Here is a 19,953-nt window from a genome sequence, read left to right as displayed (position 1 = left end):
AGATCCAGACTCGGTTTGGCAGATAGCAGCTTCCTGCCGACGGTAAGGGAGTGAAAGAGAAAATGATAGGACAGAGAACAACCAGACAAGAGCCCATTTATCCACACGCTGCAGACTTCACATGTTCAACATCGATCATGAAGTTCTACAGTCAGAGACCCTGAAGTGGCCAGAGAGGACACACTGCAGAAGACAGACACTTTTATTTATTGATATGCAATCGGTGACAGGACTGAATGTTGAATAAAGCAAGAGGAGAAGCTCAAAGTTGTACAAAAAATGTTTTCCAACCCAGAGGCCGGTGCAGGAATTCATCAGTTCTCTGAACATGAACACTGATTCACATATTGTCACCCTCAACCTGAAAGGTAAAGTTTACACTCCAGTCATGGCTCTTTCTTTTTTTACCCAATTAATTTGGCTTTGGGAGAAAACGATGCTTGTTTGTTGCATTTGCTTCTTACCTGAAGATTGTCTAAAGAAAGCTCAAGCCAACACACTTCTCAGATTTATTGTCAGGTTTGAAGTTGTGATTAAAAAAAAAAAGTTTTGAAATCATATTTTTTCTCTTTTAAAGCAATGTGACTGAAGCGTCATCAAGTGGTCTTAACGAGGTACTACAATTTCTACTATAATTTATTATACAAGTTCAATATCATAGAAAATAGAACAACAAATGATCCAATCATACTCTCTTTATTATCACTGCAGCAGAAGGTGGATTTATTTAAAGCCTTACACGCGAAGCTTTTAATTTCTTTTAAATCAGGATTAAAGAGCCTTTTTGTAAACTTGCTTGCAGACTTGATCCTCGCAAGTGAGTTCCTGAAGAGAGAGAAAAGAAAAAAAAACATTTTAACAAAACATGAAATGATTAGAAAGCCTCTTTTGGCAGTTGCATGGTTAAGAGTTAGTGACTGAGCCTCTGCAGGCCGTGATGAGAGTGAAGTGTGTGTGCAGTCGCACCAGGTGAAGCTCGTCTCCCTGAACCCAGTGAGTCCAGCCTCGGTTCTTCTTTTCTCCTCTTTGAACACACACCAGCTTGTCATTGTTCCAGTTCACCACGCTCTGGTCGAACACAGGAATGAAACAGACTTTCTTCTGCATGACACAAACACTTTTTGCAGCTCGATTTGTATGAAGAGAAACCGTGGATCTTTGTTGTTTATATCCTGTTATATATTCGACTACGACCCCGTCGTATTCAGTATTTATTTTAGTCAAACTCGTTACCTGGCAGGTCCGGTTGTCCAGGCCTTTCGTCACGTCTTCGAATTCTTCTCCGACTTTGAAGGAAGACTCATAATTTCTGAAGGTTGTGACCGTCTGGATTGAGAAAGAGTCTCCGTCTTGCTTAATCACTTTCTGAGGCTTCAACCTGGCGGCAATCTTACGCGTTGCAAAATCGATGCCTGCATGTCAAAATAGGAGGAACGTGAGAAAAAGACAATCGCCACATTGACTTTTCTTTGTCTTTATCTGAAGGCCATTAAAAGCACACAAAAAAAAAGACAAATAACATGTTTCAACGCCAATCGTTACAACCACTCATTATAAATTCCTTCACAACACCTCGAATTAAATTCCCCACAAAAAGATTTGCTGAAATAATCACAGACACTCACCAAGGGCGACCATGTAGCCCTCAGAGTTCACGCTGCTGACCAGGTTCCAGGCCCCGCCGAGGTGGACTGACATGTCTGGAGTCGTCGATCTGGGTCTCTGGAGGAACTGAGCTGGACGAGAATCAGCTGCCAGCAGATCTGTGAGCTGTCTTATTGTGTGTCAATGTGGGGCAGGGGTGACTTCATGTTTGTTCCACTCAGAGGAGAGTGCTGCTGCTGGCGGGGGTGGAGTGGAGGATCTGGCAGGATATGAGGAAGTTACTGTGTTCCTGATCTATTTTTTAAAATAAAGATGGCAAACGTCCACACATTTTTCACTTAAGTAGAAGCAAAGGTTACTGCTGGGGCTATAGTGGGTTAAAAGTAAAATTATACATGTCAGAGTTGAACGTTTCAGACTCTGGAATCGACTACTTAGTATTAGATTCAAATATGTGGAGTTGAAGGAGGTCTCAAGGGTTTCAAGTTCAAATATTGTCTCTGAAAAAAGAATATTGATAAGGAATGCATCATGTTCATCACCAGTGATTAATTAGTGACACGTTCCTCTCATGTGACCTCTTTTTTCAATAACAAGTAATCGTGACTATTCCCAAACCAGTAATCAGATTAAAGTCATCACTAAGCTTCATTATTGCGCCAAGAACACGACAGCAGAGATGTTACACTACTTATTGTAATTTTCTTGAGTAAAAGCCCCTTTTTCAATTAATTAAAGAATTTATTTCTCCCCACCGGAACAATTTAAAAGTCACATCAAGCAGGTAGTGCAAATAAATAAATAGATAGATAAATAATGCAACTACATCACCACTTAAATAAATACCAGTAATAATAAAAATCTGATAATAAAGTCAGATATAAATACGATAAAGAATGTAGGTCAAAGGTTAAAATATGTATCAGCAGGCGGCTCGGCAGTGATCAGCAGAGTTTTTGGTAAATATATTTGAAAGATATACAGAACAATAACGAGAAGTTAATCATAGTGAAACACTATGATATATGACACTATATAACACGCTCCTCAGATTTCCTGTTCAGATGTGAGCTTTGCGTCTCCTTCACATTCAGGCATTTGATTGCAGTTTGTTCTGCTTTCAAAGAAGACAACATGCAGCCAAACCGTCTGTGAGTGTGGGCAGCGTGTAATCCTACCCGTCCTCCTCATGTTAACGCTCAGCACAACACGTGCAGCCACCGCCAACGCCAAACGACGGCACCAAGTCCGCCTGATGTGCAGCAGCCATGTTTCTGTACACGCTCATCCTGATGGCGCATCGCAGCAGCAGATGGATGCCAAAAAACCAAAGGGTGAAATTGTAAGTACTGCTGTAGATAGAGGTTTATTGTAAATATTTGCATTTTTGCGGCTGAAGTTTTATACTTGTATTGATGTTTCATCCGATCCCGCAGTCAAATAGTGAATGCGGTGTTCACGGCGGCCATCCTGGGTCCTCAGTTCTACGTCATGGGAAGGTAAGTGGGTCAAGTCATATGGTCACTCGTGTGAGCGAGGACGTGTCTGACGGTCTGTTCTGATAAAAGGCCCAGATCGTCCAGATACTGCAGGCAGCCCCTCCTGAACAATCTCTCAGCCTCCGTCGCCTTGTCCTTCATAGCTTCTGGTGGGTTTGATCAGAACAGACGAGCTCGGAAGAAGAGGCGGCCGCAGTTGAACCAGAGTTTCAACATGAACATCATCTTGTGTCCCAAGGCTTTTCTGTGGTTTTCACACTGGTGGACCCGGTTCCTCAGGGCTTGTGGGCCGCCTGTCATGTGTTTGGCCTGCTGTCATGTGGACACGGACTGTGTACGGCCATCCTGACTCTCACGGCAGCTGCATGCGTAAGGAAATATAAAATCATACAAGATGAAATAATAAATACATTGCATCACTTCAAATAAACAAATAATGAACTCTCTGGATTCCCACAGGTCAAAACCACCCCGGAGCTGTACTACATGTCTGTCGCTCTGACCGTTTCCTTTGCCTTCAGTGCAGGTGAAGAGCAGCCCCCCTCTTGCACACATTGGAGCATTTACACATGAATTCTCGCTCTCAAGTGAGTCACACCTGCTTGTGTCTGTTTAGGATTTCACATGGTGAGAGGAGGCCTCTGGCTGACCAAACGGTGGCCTGGGTCGGAGTCCAGCAGGAACAATGAGTGATAGAACAGCCCAGCTGCCCCCGCTGACATGCGATCCCGCTCGTATAAAGAATTCATGAGGGTTTTCATGCCACCAGCGGGCCGGTAACTTTAAACCGCCAGGAGGAAGAGAGCGGGCAGGTGACTTAATCCCAGCTCACATTTTAATGCTCGACTTCAGAAAAACAGATGTGTCGTCTGTTTGAACTGTCGGACTTTTATTATATTGGGGGCAAACTGTTACACGTGTTTCATGGAGCTGTGAGGGAGAAAGCTTTTCACACAGCGGTTTTCACACGACGACGCAGAGGGCTGCACAGCGCACCGAAAGTGGTATCTTCATTCAACGGACTCGAGCAGGAAAGCTGAAAATACACTTCCTAATTAATATTACCAGCATTTCCCGTTTGTATGAATAATATACTAAAAAAAAAACCCAAAAAACTATCACAACAGATGAGCACCACATACAAGACAGTCATTTCTAGGTGCTTTTAACAGAGATAAACCAAGAAATAGGAGCAGTATTTAAAGTGTTGGAGCTAAATCTGGATCTCAAAAGAAGTTATTAAGCCTATCTTATAATAGGGAAGTCAAGCTGGCGGATCAGAGGGTCCAGTGTGGCCCACAGAGTCGTGTTGCAAAGTTAAAGTAACTGCTGTTCTTAAATTGTCCACTGGGGGAGAAATAATCTGAGGGCAGAGAAAAGGATTCAGACCTGAGAGCCAGAGTGGATCAGCAGATGGCAGCAATGCTTGTAGTCGAGGAAGCAGTGAAAGTGACTAATAGTGATTAAAAGTGAACCCTCAGACTCCTACGTTTTGAAAACCCCTGTGTCAAATGAAAAAAAAAAAAAAAGGTAACTGGAAAATGGCTCTTAAATGAAAAAAGGAACTGAAACAGTGCAATTATTAACAGTTTCAACCGTTTATTTTTTAATCTTGACTCAAGACTGCCAGATCTGAACGTCCGATAAGTCACGACCACACATTGATCTGTAAACCAGCTTAAAACATTCCATTATAAATGGTATGGTAAAGAAAGCTAAGACTGCAAAATGCAATTGTGCGGGTGAAGAAATTCTATCCTCGTAAAACAGGAATGTGTTTTGTGTGGCATTAGTGATGATTAAGCCACTTCATACATGTATATGAGAAGACAGTAACAACGAACAAGTCTGAGACATTTTGCTTTTATTTAAAGGGAGTCTTCAATCAGTAAAATATAAATATGTTTTACACTTCACAGATATGAATGAAGTAAGATACAGCTTTCACTGGGCCTTCCTGTAGTCGTATGATGACAACAGTCAACAATCACTGTTTACATGGACTTTAGTATCATGGAATGAACAACAGAGAAATTGTGTTTATGTTCCTAGTATATCTGAGAAAATCAATATTATACTATCATTATTGGAAGTTTGATTCAGCTTTGACATTTTTATAGCTGCCTTCATTTCTGGAGCACTTGGGTGAGTAGTGAGCTGTCGAAATCTAAATATATATAAAAATGGATACTCCAGTCCATGCAAACACTAAATGGGGGGAAAAAAATACAATCAAGGAAAGCAGACTTTATCCGCGCATTTACCTGAGATCTTTTTTTTTTTTAAATTTGACACATACAAACACGTTAAGCCTGTAATAACATTAATGTGCCGACGTTCAGCACCAGATCAGTGCATCATGTGCACTTTATCACGAGTCCTGTGAATTGCATTAGTCTCCTTCATTCATTAGCTTTCCACTTCTTTCACACTTCATATGGCTTTTAAGAAGCTTATATATATATTTCTCACACACAAAAATATCAAAGTTTCAGTAAATCATTACAGTTGATGAATGCTGGAAAAATCCAGCGTGGTTGACAGCAGTCGTATGGAAAAAACAACTTTACAACGTTATGTACATTTCCCACATAAATCCATCAACAAACAAAACATTGTACAAGAACACAATCCATCAGTCTTTCTTAAGAAGTGCTGTGAGCATAATTAAGGCCCTGTTTACACGACGGCGATTATGAGTCTATCCGCAAAACTTTATTCACTTTTGGGGGGGGGGGGGGTCCGTTTACACGGCACCGTGGAAAGGTGGAAAGATTCTTTCACAGTTGCTATTCCCTCCTGCAGACTGCCGGAGGCTACAGTGTTCCTGTGCGCGCAACTCTCCCCTTCCATCCCTTGTAAACAAACATGGCGGTGGTATTATTCGCGGTCTGTATTCTAGTTTTATCATCCATATCAGTAGTTTTATAGTTGAGACTCACCCCTGATAGCATCCGATGCGTCATCAGTCCATGTGGATGTCAGGTGCTCTCCATTTTCTTCATGTTTATAGCGTTTCATTACAACATCAAGCAACAGCACCCTCCTGTGGCCCGGCATACTAACTACATCATTGTCCTTGTGTCCGCTACTGCAGTATAAACACCCCCCACCCCTTTTTTAAAAAATGGATTTGGTGTGGTCACGTGAAACGTTGTCGTGTAAACAGGGCCTAAATGTCTGTTGGAAAATGAATCTGCATTTCTCTCGCAGGAATCTTCATGTTAAACGGGTTTGTATTTCACGGTAGTAAAAACTGGTGCTTCTCAATGAGTTGATCCATAAAGCAGCAGACTCACTGAAATAACGTCAAAGACATTTGTGTGATTAAGGCCGAGTGACATTCGCTCCCTATCCTATAAGTGCATCGTAGTCTATGTACCAAATCAGCGTGCCGTGAGTGGGCTTCACCCCCGTGACGGGCCATTTGTCTGGATTGTCCTTCACTCGGCTCAGCTGAGTGATGAGCTCATGCTTTCCTTTGCCCATCACCATCAGCGCCACCCTGTGGGCTCGGTTGATGGCATTAAAAGTCAGGCTCATTCGCCGGTGAGGCTTGAGGGGGCTCTCGGTGAGGGCCACCATGCTCTGCCTGAGCTCTTTCACTCTGCTCCCGGGGAACATGGAGGCCGTGTGGCCGTCGTAGCCCACGCCCAGCAGCACGAAGTGGAAGCTGGAGCCGTTGACGGCCGCGCTGAGCTCCTTCTCGTACAGCAGTGCCCCACCGTCCTCCTCCACGCACAGACGCTGGTTGAGCTGCACGGGCATGGGGTGGATGTTGTAGTACGGGATCCTCACGTGCTGCAGGAGCTGGTCGTGCAGGCTACGGAAGTTGGAGTCCGATTCGGTTGGCGGGACGCAGCGCTCGTCCACCATCCACACGTGGGTTTCCCTCCAGGGGAAGGAGAAGTGGTGCAGGACCAGCCTTTGGAACAGGGCGATGGGGGTCGAGCCACCGGACAGGGCCAGATGGAAAACGCCTTCCCTCTGCACAGCCGCCTCCGCCGCCTCCTGCAGGTCTGCGGCGAGCCGCTGGACGAGCTCCTCGGCCCAGGCCGACACCATTTCGGCGCTGCGGAATTTACCTTGCACCACCTGGAAATCGTTGGTGGAGGAGTGGCCCGCCTGATCCGGGCTGATTATCACCACCTTGCTGTTGAAGCTGATCTCCTTCCCTGTCAAATGGACGTCAAGCATGCCCCCGTTGTCGGCTCCGCCGGGGTAGATGCGGGGAAAAGCGGCGGTCAAGCTACTGAGCAGTGGCGTCCACATGCTCCAGGAGGCTAACAAGTTGTCCGTACCGATGAAACTGTTTTTACGCCCGGCGAAAATGTGAGCGATGAGTTCTGCATAAGCTTCCCTTTGCTCAGTCGGGGTCTGCACGTAGTAGTCTGTAATAGGCGAACCTAAAACACTTACGTCCCTGTGCTCCGTTACTTCCTTCCAATCGGCGTCCGTCTGAGCGGGCTTGAATAGATTCTTACTGACGAGAATTGCAGGGTACTGAAGGCTGCCGTGGCCAAAGTAGAAAACTATCTGTTTGGGTTTGCAGTGAGCGCCGTCGCCATTCTGAAGGCAAAACATGTCGTTCTTGAAAAGTATGCGCGCGTATCCCACCCGCTCATCCAGCATCTTCCCCGAGGTCAGGAGAATTGGGACGCCCTCGTAGCGAGCGTCGCAGACGTGCGCCAGTACCGCTGAAGCACAGAATCATACAAGGACATCATTGACAGATTTAAATCAAGTTTCTATTACTGCAGAAACTTCACACTTAGTAGTGTGAATGCATGGCATTCACACTCTTGAGATTCAAACCTTTATTATTATGGTTATTATTATTCTGTTTATTCTGTACGTTTTTCGAAACGCTTAAACTTTTTCAAAAAGTTGCAATTTTCAAAAAGTTGCACAAGTTTCAAAAAGTTGCACAATTTTCAGAAAGTTGCTCAATTTTCAAAAAGTTGAAAAAGTTTAAACTCTCACTCCACACCAGAGACAGGCCGCCAGGACAAAGCATTACAGTTTGCCAGCAGCATTCACACCATCATGCATTTGCCGCGGGAAATGCAGATCATCTAGTCTCTTCTTTGCTTTGGTCTGCTTGTTTAAAAAAGGTTTATCTCATCAAAACATTAAAAACAACACATAATTAAATATGGCTAGAATGAGCTTTTTCTCTCTCAGGTCAAAGTACTACTCATTGTTTGCCATGTCAATTTGGTTTTTGAACTCGACAAGAAAGAAACAGAGTAAATAGATGGCGACACTCACCTGCAAATGTTGGCGTGAGACTGACATGATCCTGTGTCTTATTCAACTCCTGCTGCACCTCCGATTTGTAAGCTTGGTACTGACCGACCACGGCTTGGCTCTTTCCTAAAGGCAGCAGCGAGCGGAACATCTGCAGCTTGTTTTGCTGAACCTCCTCGATGCTGCTCACGTTGGCGGGGGGCCTCATGGTCAGCAGCAGCAGGACCTCGGTCAGGTGGTTCTGCAGGACGTCCCGGATCACCCCGTACTGGTCATAGAAGGCAATGCGGCCTTTGGGAAGACACAAGAGGGGGGGGGGGGGGGGGTGAGTCACTTTTCAACATCTCAGGACAGTTTGATTTCAACTGATGGAGCTTTAAGTCACCTTTAACATCAAGAGTTTCTTTTAGCACGATTTCTATTCTCTCGATGTGGTGCTTGTTCCAGATAGGATCCAGAGAGTTTTGGTTCTCTTTCCTGAATGGAAGTATCCTTGAAATCACCTTTTGTTCAAAACAAGAAAATAAAATAAAATAATACAGACTGTGAAATGAAACGTTTTGGTTTGTAGAGGGCACACACGTGTTTGCGAGCGTTTCCTCACCTGCTTCCCCAGATAGTGGTCAATTCTGTACATCTCTTCCTCCCTCAGGGTGGTGGCGAGCTGCGCTGCGAGCGCATGAGCGCTCTGGAGGTCATGTCCAAAAGGCTTCTCCAGCACCACGCGCAGCCAAGCCCCACCGGCTGGCCTGCAACAGTTGCTAATCTTTTCGGCGATGTCTGCGTACGCAAAGGCCGGGACTGACAGGTAGAAAAGCCTCCCCGCCTCGCTCATTCCCTCCTCCAGAAGCTGTTGCTCGATGTGTTGGGCCAGGCCCCGGTAATCCTCCGAGGTTTTCAGCTGCCGGTACTGCGAGAGGCGCAGGAACTGCTCCTTCAGCAGAGCGCAGCGCTCCGGGGACGAGTCCCCCGGGCAGGACACCCCCTTCAGGATGTCAAAGAAGACCGGCTTGGCGCTGTCGGCGGGCGTCAGCCCTCCGCCGTAGAACGAGAAGGTGGTTCCGCTGCCGGCCTGGGCGGCATACAGCTGGAAGAAGCCCTGCCACAGGTATTTCTTGGCCAGGTCGCCCGTGCCTCCCAGGACGACCACGGAGACGTGGCCGGCGGTCTGAGCCTCCTGTCTCGCCTCGCCCCGTCCCCCCGGGGCACACAGGGCGACCAGGAGCACCAACAAAGTCACAACCATCCTCTGGTCCTACTGGTCCAAACCCTGTGTTAATAACCAACACAGGAGAGGCAGTCAGAGAGCAGCCGAGAACTAAATACCACAGAATGAACCTGAAAGAGTGAAGGACTTGAAATAACACTGGAGCTCATTACTGATCTGAACACAAAGGTCAGATTCACCATTATAACATCCCTAATGACAAGCAGTGACGGCAACAATAATTAAATTATCCGGCCAGCAAGATATCATCTCTATAACTTTTAACATTCAGATTTAGAAAAATTCTAATATTTCTCCACAGTAATTGTATGAAAATACAACTTGAGGTTGTTTTCAGCTGCACTGCAGGTTGTAAGTTGTTTATATTTCAGATATCATCCGACAAACGTTTACATTCAGACAGTATTTGGCAAAACCTGTTTAACAATCAAACAGATATAATCAAATGCTGTAACAATAGATTTCTTATCTCTTCTTTAAAAAAAACTCTGAATGTTTGATAAAAAAAACGTACTCTTACAAAACTAATTAATCCAGCGACCAAATGAATTGTGAACCCTTTGATCATTTCAAATCTAAATTGTAATCTAGCAAACAACATTGAAATGATAACAGTTCTTATAATACTTCACAAAATGCCAAAATACTAAAATTAGACAAGACAGAAACCTACTCTGATGCTATGAACGGTCAACAACCACAATGCAAAGTATAGATACCTTCAAAAACATAAAAAAAAAAAAAGATAAATTACTTGTTAAAGCCTCCACCGTTTCCAGAGCCAGTGGAACCGTCAAGAGCGCGGTGGAACACTGAGCGCTGGCGGAGCAGGAGCTCAGACTTTGGACTTTGCTTGGGGGGGCGTTCCTACGACAAGAGTCGCGCTTGTTCTGGGAAAACCCCAACAGTTTACTGGTGATTTTGCAAGGACCTAAATTTGTTTTTTGAGAAAGATGGGAAAGGCCAATCTGGAAAAATCAATAGTTTGTTTTTTTTTCTATCTATTTAGTTACAACCTGATTCACCTTTCAGCTGCACACTGGTCCAAACGCCTTCCATATTTCATTCTATTCATATTTTGTGAAAGAAGTGATTGTTAGTATTTTGGGGGAAGAATAATACAGGATAAAACTTAATGAAACTAAATAAAGGTCGGATGAAGCAGATCACATCCTTAGTATAACTATCTTAGGATCATTTACCATAGTTACTATTAGCATCTGAGTCAGGAAACAATAATATATATATATATATATATATATGTCAACATGAGAAAAATCAAAGCTGTTAATTCAATGATCTAAAATCCAAAATGTATATTTGAGGATAATCTTACTAGGGATGCATCGATCCACATTTTTTCATTTCCAATTTGATCCCAATACCTGAATGTGGATATCTGCCGATACCGATACTACTCCGATACCAGAGCACCGTTTAATTTAATATTATTATTAGTGTTGATTTTATATGAGGCTGTAATAAACTCCATTCGAATGTATGCATGTCTGCTGCAATAAGGCAACTTGAGGTTAGTATAGAAAAGGAAGCAGTGCAAACTATTTTTGTTCCATTTGGACGATGTGGTGTTCTGCATGCCACCATCTCATAATAAACTTGTTGTATCTTTAAAACCTCAGAATCATTTTATTAATCCCTTGGGGGAATTCTTTAGCAACGCAGCACAAACGATGCATACTTTATCTGGCTTTATCCTTTTTAACTTACTTCTGTCTTTGTTATGACTGAATCAGACTACTGACTCACTTCACATTGGTGTTTGGATTTTTATTACAAATAAACTGAAATTCACAATGTTGAATATCCAACAAAATCTACTGCACACCGATTCATTTCTTCAATGATATTTGCATTCAAATAAAAAGTATTTATGACGACTTTGCGTTAGCAGACGTGCAGCTGGAAATCGGTGTCGGTATGATACAGCAGATTAATTATAGAGGACGTTCGATTTATCACGTTCCTCCAGGGAGACTGAATTTTTGTTCCCGGTGAACAGAACGCCCACAGAACGAAACTTGTTTTACAAGTGAGCGCAACATCTGGAATCCCAGCAGTCATGTTTACACAGTGGCAATACAAACAGCGACGGCCAGCGCTGACCAGTTTGATCCCTGATTCACTTTGTCAGCAGGCAGGACCTGTTATTACAGCGCGCGTCAGGATAATAAAGATGGACAACATCCTTAACCACAGACAGCTGGAATACACTGTGCCCCGGTTGGAAAATTACAGGCTACTTGTATTTTTTTTTTTTTTTTTTTTTGGTAATAAGCTAAGTAATCCTTTTTTTTTTCCAGTCACAGGCTGTTTTCAGCACAGGTATCTTCCTTCTCGCGGCATTTACGCTCCATATCAACTGATCTATTCAGAAAATGTGCCATGAATTAAAAGAAAAAAAGGAAAAGAAGATATCTCCACTTTTTCCCCTGCACAGAAAGGACTCGCTTCCGAACTTCAACTGATCCCCGACCACAAAAGTTACACGCTCGTTTCTCGGAGTTTCTCTGCGTCAGTCGGCGACTCCAGCTTCCCGGGAAAGACCGCACCGATCAGACTCGTTGCCCACATGTTACAAAGATGACTTATTCCAACATCCGAGTCCCAACTGCGTTTTTGCGGCCAGATTCATAACAGCTAATAAGTGTTCAGTCAGCATGCACGAGGATGTTAAAGGTTCTCACTCATGACTGCGTAAAACTGACGATTCCTTTCAACGATCCAGGACTGTGACGAATCACATCAGTCATCAGTCTGCAGAATAAGTGACTTTCATTCACAATGAAACCTTAAGCATGAGCAGCATTTTATTAACTGACCGCACATAATGAGAATATAATTTAGGTTTTAAAAATATTACAATCGGACTGACCAATTTGGATCATCTGTTCATAATATTTACGGCGTGCCGATTCTGGTGTCTGAAAGTCACTAAACTGAAAATAATCAATACTTGTTGAATCCCTTTGGGGGAATTCGTTTTCCACTTTGACCCGATGGCGAGGGTCGAGGGCTGCGGCCACACGTCGGCACTCTGTCCACAGTTGGGATCAAACCTGGGAACTTCCAATCCCAAGTCAGCCTCGCTGACCTCTAGACATCCACCGTCACACTGCATCCTCCAATGTGACTGTGCAAAACAACAAACAGTGTAATCGTACGCACCCAGCAAACTGCAGCAAAGTCTTCAATGCAAGTATAGAAGAGTGTTAGGGCCACTCATGACAAAAAAAAAAAAAAAAAAATATGAGGTACATTTTTTTTATATCATTTACTTTGAGGGAAAAAAAAGTTTGTTTTTGTTTTTGTTTTTTTTTCTTCCCAAAATACATTTCATTAGGAGGTAGAGCAGAGCAATACAGCATCATTTCACACACACAAGTTAAATAAAAGTGTACCTTTGAGATGCTTTGCAGTTTAACAAAGAAATTAATAATAATCATCAGCATCCTTTTGTCATTTTATATATTAAATATTATATTTATATGGCCCAAAAGAAAGACCCCACCCCCTTCATGCACTTAAAAAAATGGCTAAAATCCAAATTGTAAATGTCTCCTCTGGTCCATCTCTAATCACTTCCCCCTTGGGGGCCCAAATAATCACAGAATTCTGAAAGATTTTACAAAGGGTTTATTTGTTCTCCGATAATCAATTCTATATAGGAGACCTGGTGACACAAGTCTTTTTAAACCTTCATTATGTATATGTTTTCATGGTTGCCTAGTGGTAGAACTCACATCGCCCACGCATCCGGCTCGGGTTCAGTTTCTGACCAACGTGCAAATTCCTTGAAAAGATCCCTCATATATATGTTTAGTATTTTAAAGACACAATTTCGTTTCTTCTTTTTTAGCTCGACATTTTCAGTGAGCGCTCAAGCACCAGAGCTCCCCGGGATCGGTGTAACTGTCGAGGCATTTTGCAGAAGCAGTCACATGCAGTGGCTATTTAATAAAAAAAAATTTTAAGTACATAATGAAAGACAAAAATCTCCACACTGACTTTTGACTTTTTTCTTCAAGTGCATGATGGGAAGAAAAAAAAATCTACCTCCTATATTTTTGTTTCCTTAGGAGTAGTCCTAATTACTGATACAGATCTTAAATTAGGGTTAATTAAAAAAGACAGGGCCCCACCAACACTTTCAAATCATGTTTCGCTCCTTATTCAAACAGCTTACATATGATGTGTTTTTTGGTTGTATTTTGTGTGTCTGTTTACACGACAGCGGTGCTCGGAGCCACTGAAAACACAACTTCTGAGAACGGCTTCCAAGGTGGAACTTTTTGACTCCGTCAACATGCAAAGGGAGAAAATGACAATTTATTCAAACGCTTGTGCTCCACCCCATGGAGACGATGGACAGTCATGCGCCCCACAGGTGTAGTAAAGTTCTTCTGCACGTGCAAGAGTAGATGGACGATAACGTTTCCTCCATAGAGTCATGACTCCTCGTTCATATTCTCTTGGGACGTTTTAGTTTAATAGTTGAATCATTTGGAAAAGAATTCCAATTTCGTCTGTCCATACAAATGTCTGTGTTCTCCTCTTATTAACGTTTATAGTTTGTTTGCATGCGTGTGGTTTCATATACAACACAACCAACAACACTCACGAGTGAACCAACATGAACTCTACATCGTTTTCCAGCTGTTGTTGTGTAAACAGGCAACTTAATTGAAATGAAAAAGTCATTATGACGACAGGTAATTTTTGTCCTTCTTGTACCATTCAAACATTATATTGTACATGTACATATATATATATATATATATATATATATACATATTTTTTTTTTTTTACTAGAATATGATTTGTTTGTCAGCCACATGCTTGTCTACCTTTGGTAATACAGCCGTATAATTAAAACAATGTCTTATCTCATATCACAGTAACAAATCAATGATCACCTCAATAGTCAACAAACATTAACCAGCGCTCGTATCTGCTGCGGTAACAAAGCACAGGTGGAAATACATCCGTTACACAGATGTTGTGAACAATTATGTAACCCTACACACGTTCATCCCCTCGACCCACCTGCTTTCTGTCAAACTTCCCTGACGCTGTTCAGAAAAGCGTCCACAAACCTCAACGTCACGTCACGCGACGCCACGTCAACACGAGCACGGACTCCATGTGAGCACACTTTATAAACTCGCGAAGAGCATAAATTGGACGGAAAACGAGCTTTTAAAACGAGTATGGAGCCTCACCTGGTGCTGGCTCCACGCAGACAACACGCGCTTCCTGGTGTGGTCACGTGACACGGCTCGGCCAGTGCACGCGGGGGGGACTGTTGATACAACACGCACTGTGTTTGTGTGGCGTCAGCACGCGACGTTCATGTCCTATTATGATCCTACTTTGAAACTGGATTTATGAGTTCAGGACAATAGTCGATGATAATCATATTTTATTATATTATTATATTAATAATTCGTGCACCTCACCAGATATTCGCATTCCTCCCACACTGGACCTTCATGGGGTTTTATTAAATTTTCTCCTGCGCTTCAACAAGTTTACATGCTTTTCATTGATACGGCATGTTTGGTTGCATATATTCACCATCTGCTCAAAAGTGAAGCGCAAGCAAACCCCATTCAGGATGTCAAACTAACATTATTTAATATTATGAGATAATGTGCTATTTATTTCTCAAAAATATTGTAACGTTTCGGTTTATGTGCAAAGGATCAAATTAATGGAAATAGGTTTTAAGATAACATAAGAGAAGATAGTCCTTTATTTGTCCCACGATGGTGAAATTTGTATTGTTGCAGCAGTTAGTGGACAGAAGACTAACAAAAGAACAGTGTCTGTAAATTCATTCAGTTTCTTACATGATTGGATAGTGTTATGAAGATGCATAAAAACTAAATTGAACTTATACATCTTTAGATCCGGCAAGCTTTTTGAGTAACAGAAATATCAGCAGAGGCTAGGACTATATGTTCTCCCAGTTTACAAATAGCAACATAGATAATAGGCTGTGTGTTGTTGTTTTTTAATGAGTCAAAGCAACTTGATTTTCCAACAAAGCAGCAGCTAAAACAGTCCCTGATTCAGATCATCACACTCACCCTCTGGGCAACTGCCACTAAAGATGTGGTTTTCCAGCTGCGGAATGTGCTTAACCACGTCTGATCCGTTCAATTCCTCCCAACCTTTTCACTTGATGAGCATAAACAGAGAAAAAAGCACTTCTTGTACTGGCTCTGAGCACTGTCCTTACAAACCCTCTGAATTTTCCTCCTGTCCAAACTGCCAATGTGGTTGCTTGTTCTGACAATAAAGCAAAGTCAATGCAGTAAAACTGTTAAAATGGGAAATATGTCCTAAATACACGACGAGAACTGATTGATCCCACATATATCAAATTCAGTCATCACAGCGGCTCCGTGTTGCACAAATAGTTAGAAAGTTTACATTTTCATTCAGTCTTAGTTTTGAAATAAAAATCTAAATGGAGAGTTTTTCCTCCAAAATTGATTAAAAAAAAGCAACAAAAGAAAAGTCTGAAAATGAACCCAGTCTGAGTACAATGAATATATTGGATATTATATATGTGGCTGAAATACAGCATGGTTATAGACATATTGCTGCAATTTAAAAAACAACAACCCAGAAACACTGTCATTTGAACTCAGTCATATGTGAACAAGCATTAAATGCATATCACTTCTTGTCAAAAATGTTACTGGTAGTTTCTCACAACCCGAAGCACCAAAACCTGTATTTCTACCTTTAGTTATTCAACTTGTAGCTGCTGGACTGCTGCTCACCATTCAGGGACGAGTGCATCGTCACAACAAGAGAGACCTCTGTTGGTCTCAGTGAAGTACAGCTGCTTTCTCCTGACGCACGCCATTCTACTCAGTCATCAGCAAATGCCAGCAGATGAGAAATAATCCTCTCGACAACAGGCATTTCAACACCGGTAATCTCCAAAATCTCCCATAATGGAGGAATAGAAGGACAGAAATTGCTGCCTCTACCTGGATAAACATTAGCTGCAGTTTGCTCGGCGGTGCTCAGCTGCCTGGTGTCATCACTCGCGAAGGATTCAGGCCCACCTCAAAACAAAGCAGGTGTCCCTTTTGGCTGAGTTGTGCCACGCTTGTTGTGGACCACACTGCCAGGCGGCGTTTGTGCTGCTCAGCTTCTTTTTTTTTTGTTTTCTTCTTTTTTTCGGAGCAGATGTGGCCATTAGAGCGACCCTTTCCATTCGCTCGCCACATAACTCATCATGTAACCCCGCAGCCACTTAACTTCTCAGCTTGGTCTCTCTGAAGCACATTGAATTTATGTTCTTGGTCAGCAGGAAGATTTTTTATTTTTCTTCTTCTTCTATGTGTGTGTGAATGCAATACACATAAAATGCAAACTCTGAGCTCTTCAAGGACTTTCTGATGGCTTTCTGACGAGTTTGCAAGTTAGGCTTTCATGCCAACGCATGCGAGAAGCGTTTAAAGTCTGGATAGGAGAAGTGCTCCAGGAGGGGGAAAACAATGTTAATTGGAGCAACCCGCAGACACCATCCACACGACAAGACAACCTTACCAACAGCTGTAATGCCTGTGATCACACTGCAGCGGCCTCCCAAGTTGGCCGGGCACTGTGAAGTGTAAACAGTAAACAGGACGGAGCATCCTGTGTTTGTCTGCGAGTGTGTGTGTGTGTGTGTGTGTGTGTGTGTGTGTGTGTGTGTGGTGGAAAGGGGAGGAGTCAGCTGCTCCTAAAGAGAGAATGAGCCCATGCAGAGTGGGCCTAGCCCAGCTGTCACTGCTGCCATAACTTCAGACTTGAGAGACCACAGGATGCAAGCTGGACAGCCACTCTGAGTGTGTGTGTGTGTTAGGATACCCCCCCCCCCCCCCCCCCCCCCTTCATGTTCACCCCCTCAGGCAGGGCAGACACAGCCTCTGGCTTCCTTCCTCCCCTTTGTTAAGCCGGTGGGGGCAGACTTCGTCAAGCTGAGCACACAAACGAATGCATATGAATGTGTGCCGTCATCTTTATTAGTCTCCGTTGCCAACAGCCATTACATTTAACTCACGTCTTTACAAAAAGGAGATTTTACTTTCAGCCAGACCCCCCCCCCCCCCCCCCACACCCCCACCCCCTTAAAAAAACAAACAAAACTATTTGCCAGACAAGGAGGATTATAGTGACCTTAGTCTAGGATAAATTTGAATACGCAACCTGGTACATACTAATTAAGAGAATATAATACTGAGCAATGAACAAAGGCTCATTTTTAACTGACCTGTTGTTCCCCCCAAAGTAATTTCAGGGTTGGTTATAGCTTGTATTTGAGCTATAATTTTAAAAGCCAAGGCAATTAAGCGTGGGTTAGTATTTCAAAGGTGAGATGCCTCTTTCAACTACCTTTGTTGATAGTTTCGCTAAAATATGTCTATCTTGTGGGTAAAACTTGTTTTTTTTTCGTTTTTCTGTGCAGCTGCACTTTGATGCATGATGTCAGTGACAATGCAGGCATCTTTATAGCAAGGCTTAACCTGTGTCTGTATGAGTAATGCTATGGGTTTTTTTTTTTTTGACCACATTCCCACATTTCTTCTCTTCATGATACCAAAAACTTGTCCAGGCATGTGCTTTTCCTTTGTTTCCGAATGCCGAGCTGCACACAACACATAACCCGCATAGACATCAGACACCCGCCCCAAATTCCACTTCACAGAGGTAGTGTTTCCAGAGGTGGCATGTGGAGCTTTTAAAAGGAAATGACTGAGGACAGAGGAGGGAGAAAAAAATGCACAGGCTTTTCAACAAAAACAACATGGAGAGAGAGTGGGGAATAAAGAAGCTTCCACAGAATCCATTCACTGTTCCTGAGGAAGATGAAAGGATGAGGGGACGGGACTACTTTTATGGCGTAACACACTTTTGTTTGAAGAGACTTGACAATAGAGGTCTTCTGGCTTTGCACTATTTTGTTTGGGGGGGGGGGGGGGGGATCCTCCTTGCTTGTGTAGTGCTCTCTTGTGTTCTTTTGTTGCTGTGCTATCTGATGCTGTTGTTTCTATTTAATGTTCATGCTTAAAAAGCACAGCTCAAGATTTTTTTTTTAACATGTCTCTTTGTGGTTTGCTGAAAAATTCCCACCTTGCTGACTCATAGAAACCTTTTTTAAGGAACAGGATTATCTCATATGTTCAATATCTCTCATTATGTGGGTGGTGACCTGACTTTACCTTTCTGTAGTCACACGGGGAGTGTACTGTATATTTAATTGTCTAATAAAAGAAAAAAGAAGTCATTGCTGGTCTCAACTTGAACTGCATATTTCTGCTTTGTTAATAAAAAATGTCCAATTATAGTTTGTTATGTCAGAGTATTTATACTTTGGATTCATGTTTTCAGGTATTTGCACTGGCTTCCTGTCACACATATTCTACAATATCCGTACTGGTCTACAAACCTCTTTAGATCCAAATAAATAAATAAATAAATAAGATCATTTTAATAAATAAATAAAGTGGAAGATAAACTGGGAATTTTGTTAAAATGCATGTTATTACAGACTTTGCTGTAAGTGGAAGGGAAGAAATAAGAATTGTAAAGTAATTTGTAGTGGTACAATAGTTGTAGACTATAGATAAGGCCTCTAGCATAGAATTTTAGCTTTTTTTTTGTCTGCAGCTGTTAACAATGGTATCTTATATTGTGAAAAATGGGTTAGGGTTAAGGCTAGCATTCAACCATAAAGTAGTTACCATGAGAGAAAATGTTCAGCATGAGGGTTGGGGGAGTGCAATGTGGTATTAAGAAGGAGCTTATCTGTCAACCTCTGACGTGGTGCATATATTAAATATGTTTTGAAAGAGTTCCAACAATGCTGTTTATTTTATCACGTGAAATGTGAAACAGGAGTGGTATAATATATATATCTTATATGTTTTAAGCTTTGATTAGTCATGAAGAATTAAGTAGTTACCAAGTGAGAACAAATAAAAGGTTAAGTCACTTTTATACATCAGTGCAACTTGTTGGTTTTAGTCAAAGATTATACATTTTGCGATACTTTGCTGGTTTCAGAACATAAGTAATTAAGTTGACCTGACAGTAAATTGTGTTAAACACTTCTTGTTCTTTCTCTTTCTAATTCCAATTTATACATTTGTGGTTGTGCTGGAGAAATACGTTCGAATTATCCTTTATTCTCAGGTTCTGTAATATGTTGACAAGTGGTTTATTTGCACTGGAAGTTCGATATAACAGATCGCTTCTTCACTCAAACGCCTGCCTTCCTCCTCCAACTCGGATGCTTATTCCGCAGTCGACGAAACGCATTCACAAACGTGTGAATCGATCATTTCT

The 19,953-nt window shown here is 42.4% G+C and overlaps 2 protein-coding genes across 3 annotated transcripts; both read right to left on the bottom strand.

The window, feature by feature from the left end:
• Nucleotides 1–702: 702 nt before the first annotated feature.
• On the bottom strand, nt 703–1,755 carry rbp7b (retinol binding protein 7b, cellular). 2 transcript variants are annotated; one of them, XM_080495954.1, is made up of 4 exons: nt 1,626–1,755; nt 1,234–1,412; nt 967–1,101; nt 703–825 (listed from the first exon to the last, which is right to left on the bottom strand). In XM_080495954.1, the coding sequence occupies exons 1-4, from the start codon at nt 1,696–1,698 to the stop codon at nt 772–774; spliced, it is 441 nt and encodes a 146-aa protein (XP_080352080.1). In that variant the 5' UTR covers nt 1,699–1,755; the 3' UTR covers nt 703–771. The 2 variants fall into 2 exon arrangements, with proteins under 2 accessions (XP_080352080.1, XP_080352081.1); XM_080495955.1 differs by having other exon boundaries at nt 967–1,068.
• Nucleotides 1,756–6,188: 4,433 nt separating this feature from the next.
• Nucleotides 6,189–9,600, bottom strand: h6pd (hexose-6-phosphate dehydrogenase (glucose 1-dehydrogenase); the record flags this gene model as incomplete). Its single annotated transcript, XM_080494593.1, has 4 exons — nt 6,189–7,801; nt 8,376–8,645; nt 8,740–8,857; nt 8,959–9,600. 4 exons carry the CDS (start codon nt 9,598–9,600, stop codon nt 6,456–6,458), a joined length of 2,376 nt encoding a protein of 791 aa, XP_080350719.1. The 3' UTR covers nt 6,189–6,455.
• Between the last annotated feature and the right edge of the window lie 10,353 nt (nt 9,601–19,953).

The sequence above is a fragment of the Blennius ocellaris genome (assembly GCF_963422515.1).
Source record: "Blennius ocellaris genome assembly, chromosome: 4".
Classification (NCBI taxonomy): domain Eukaryota; kingdom Metazoa; phylum Chordata; class Actinopteri; order Blenniiformes; family Blenniidae; genus Blennius; species Blennius ocellaris.
Note: the sequence above shows the minus strand (reverse complement) of the source record. Positions and strands in the feature narration are given on the sequence as shown.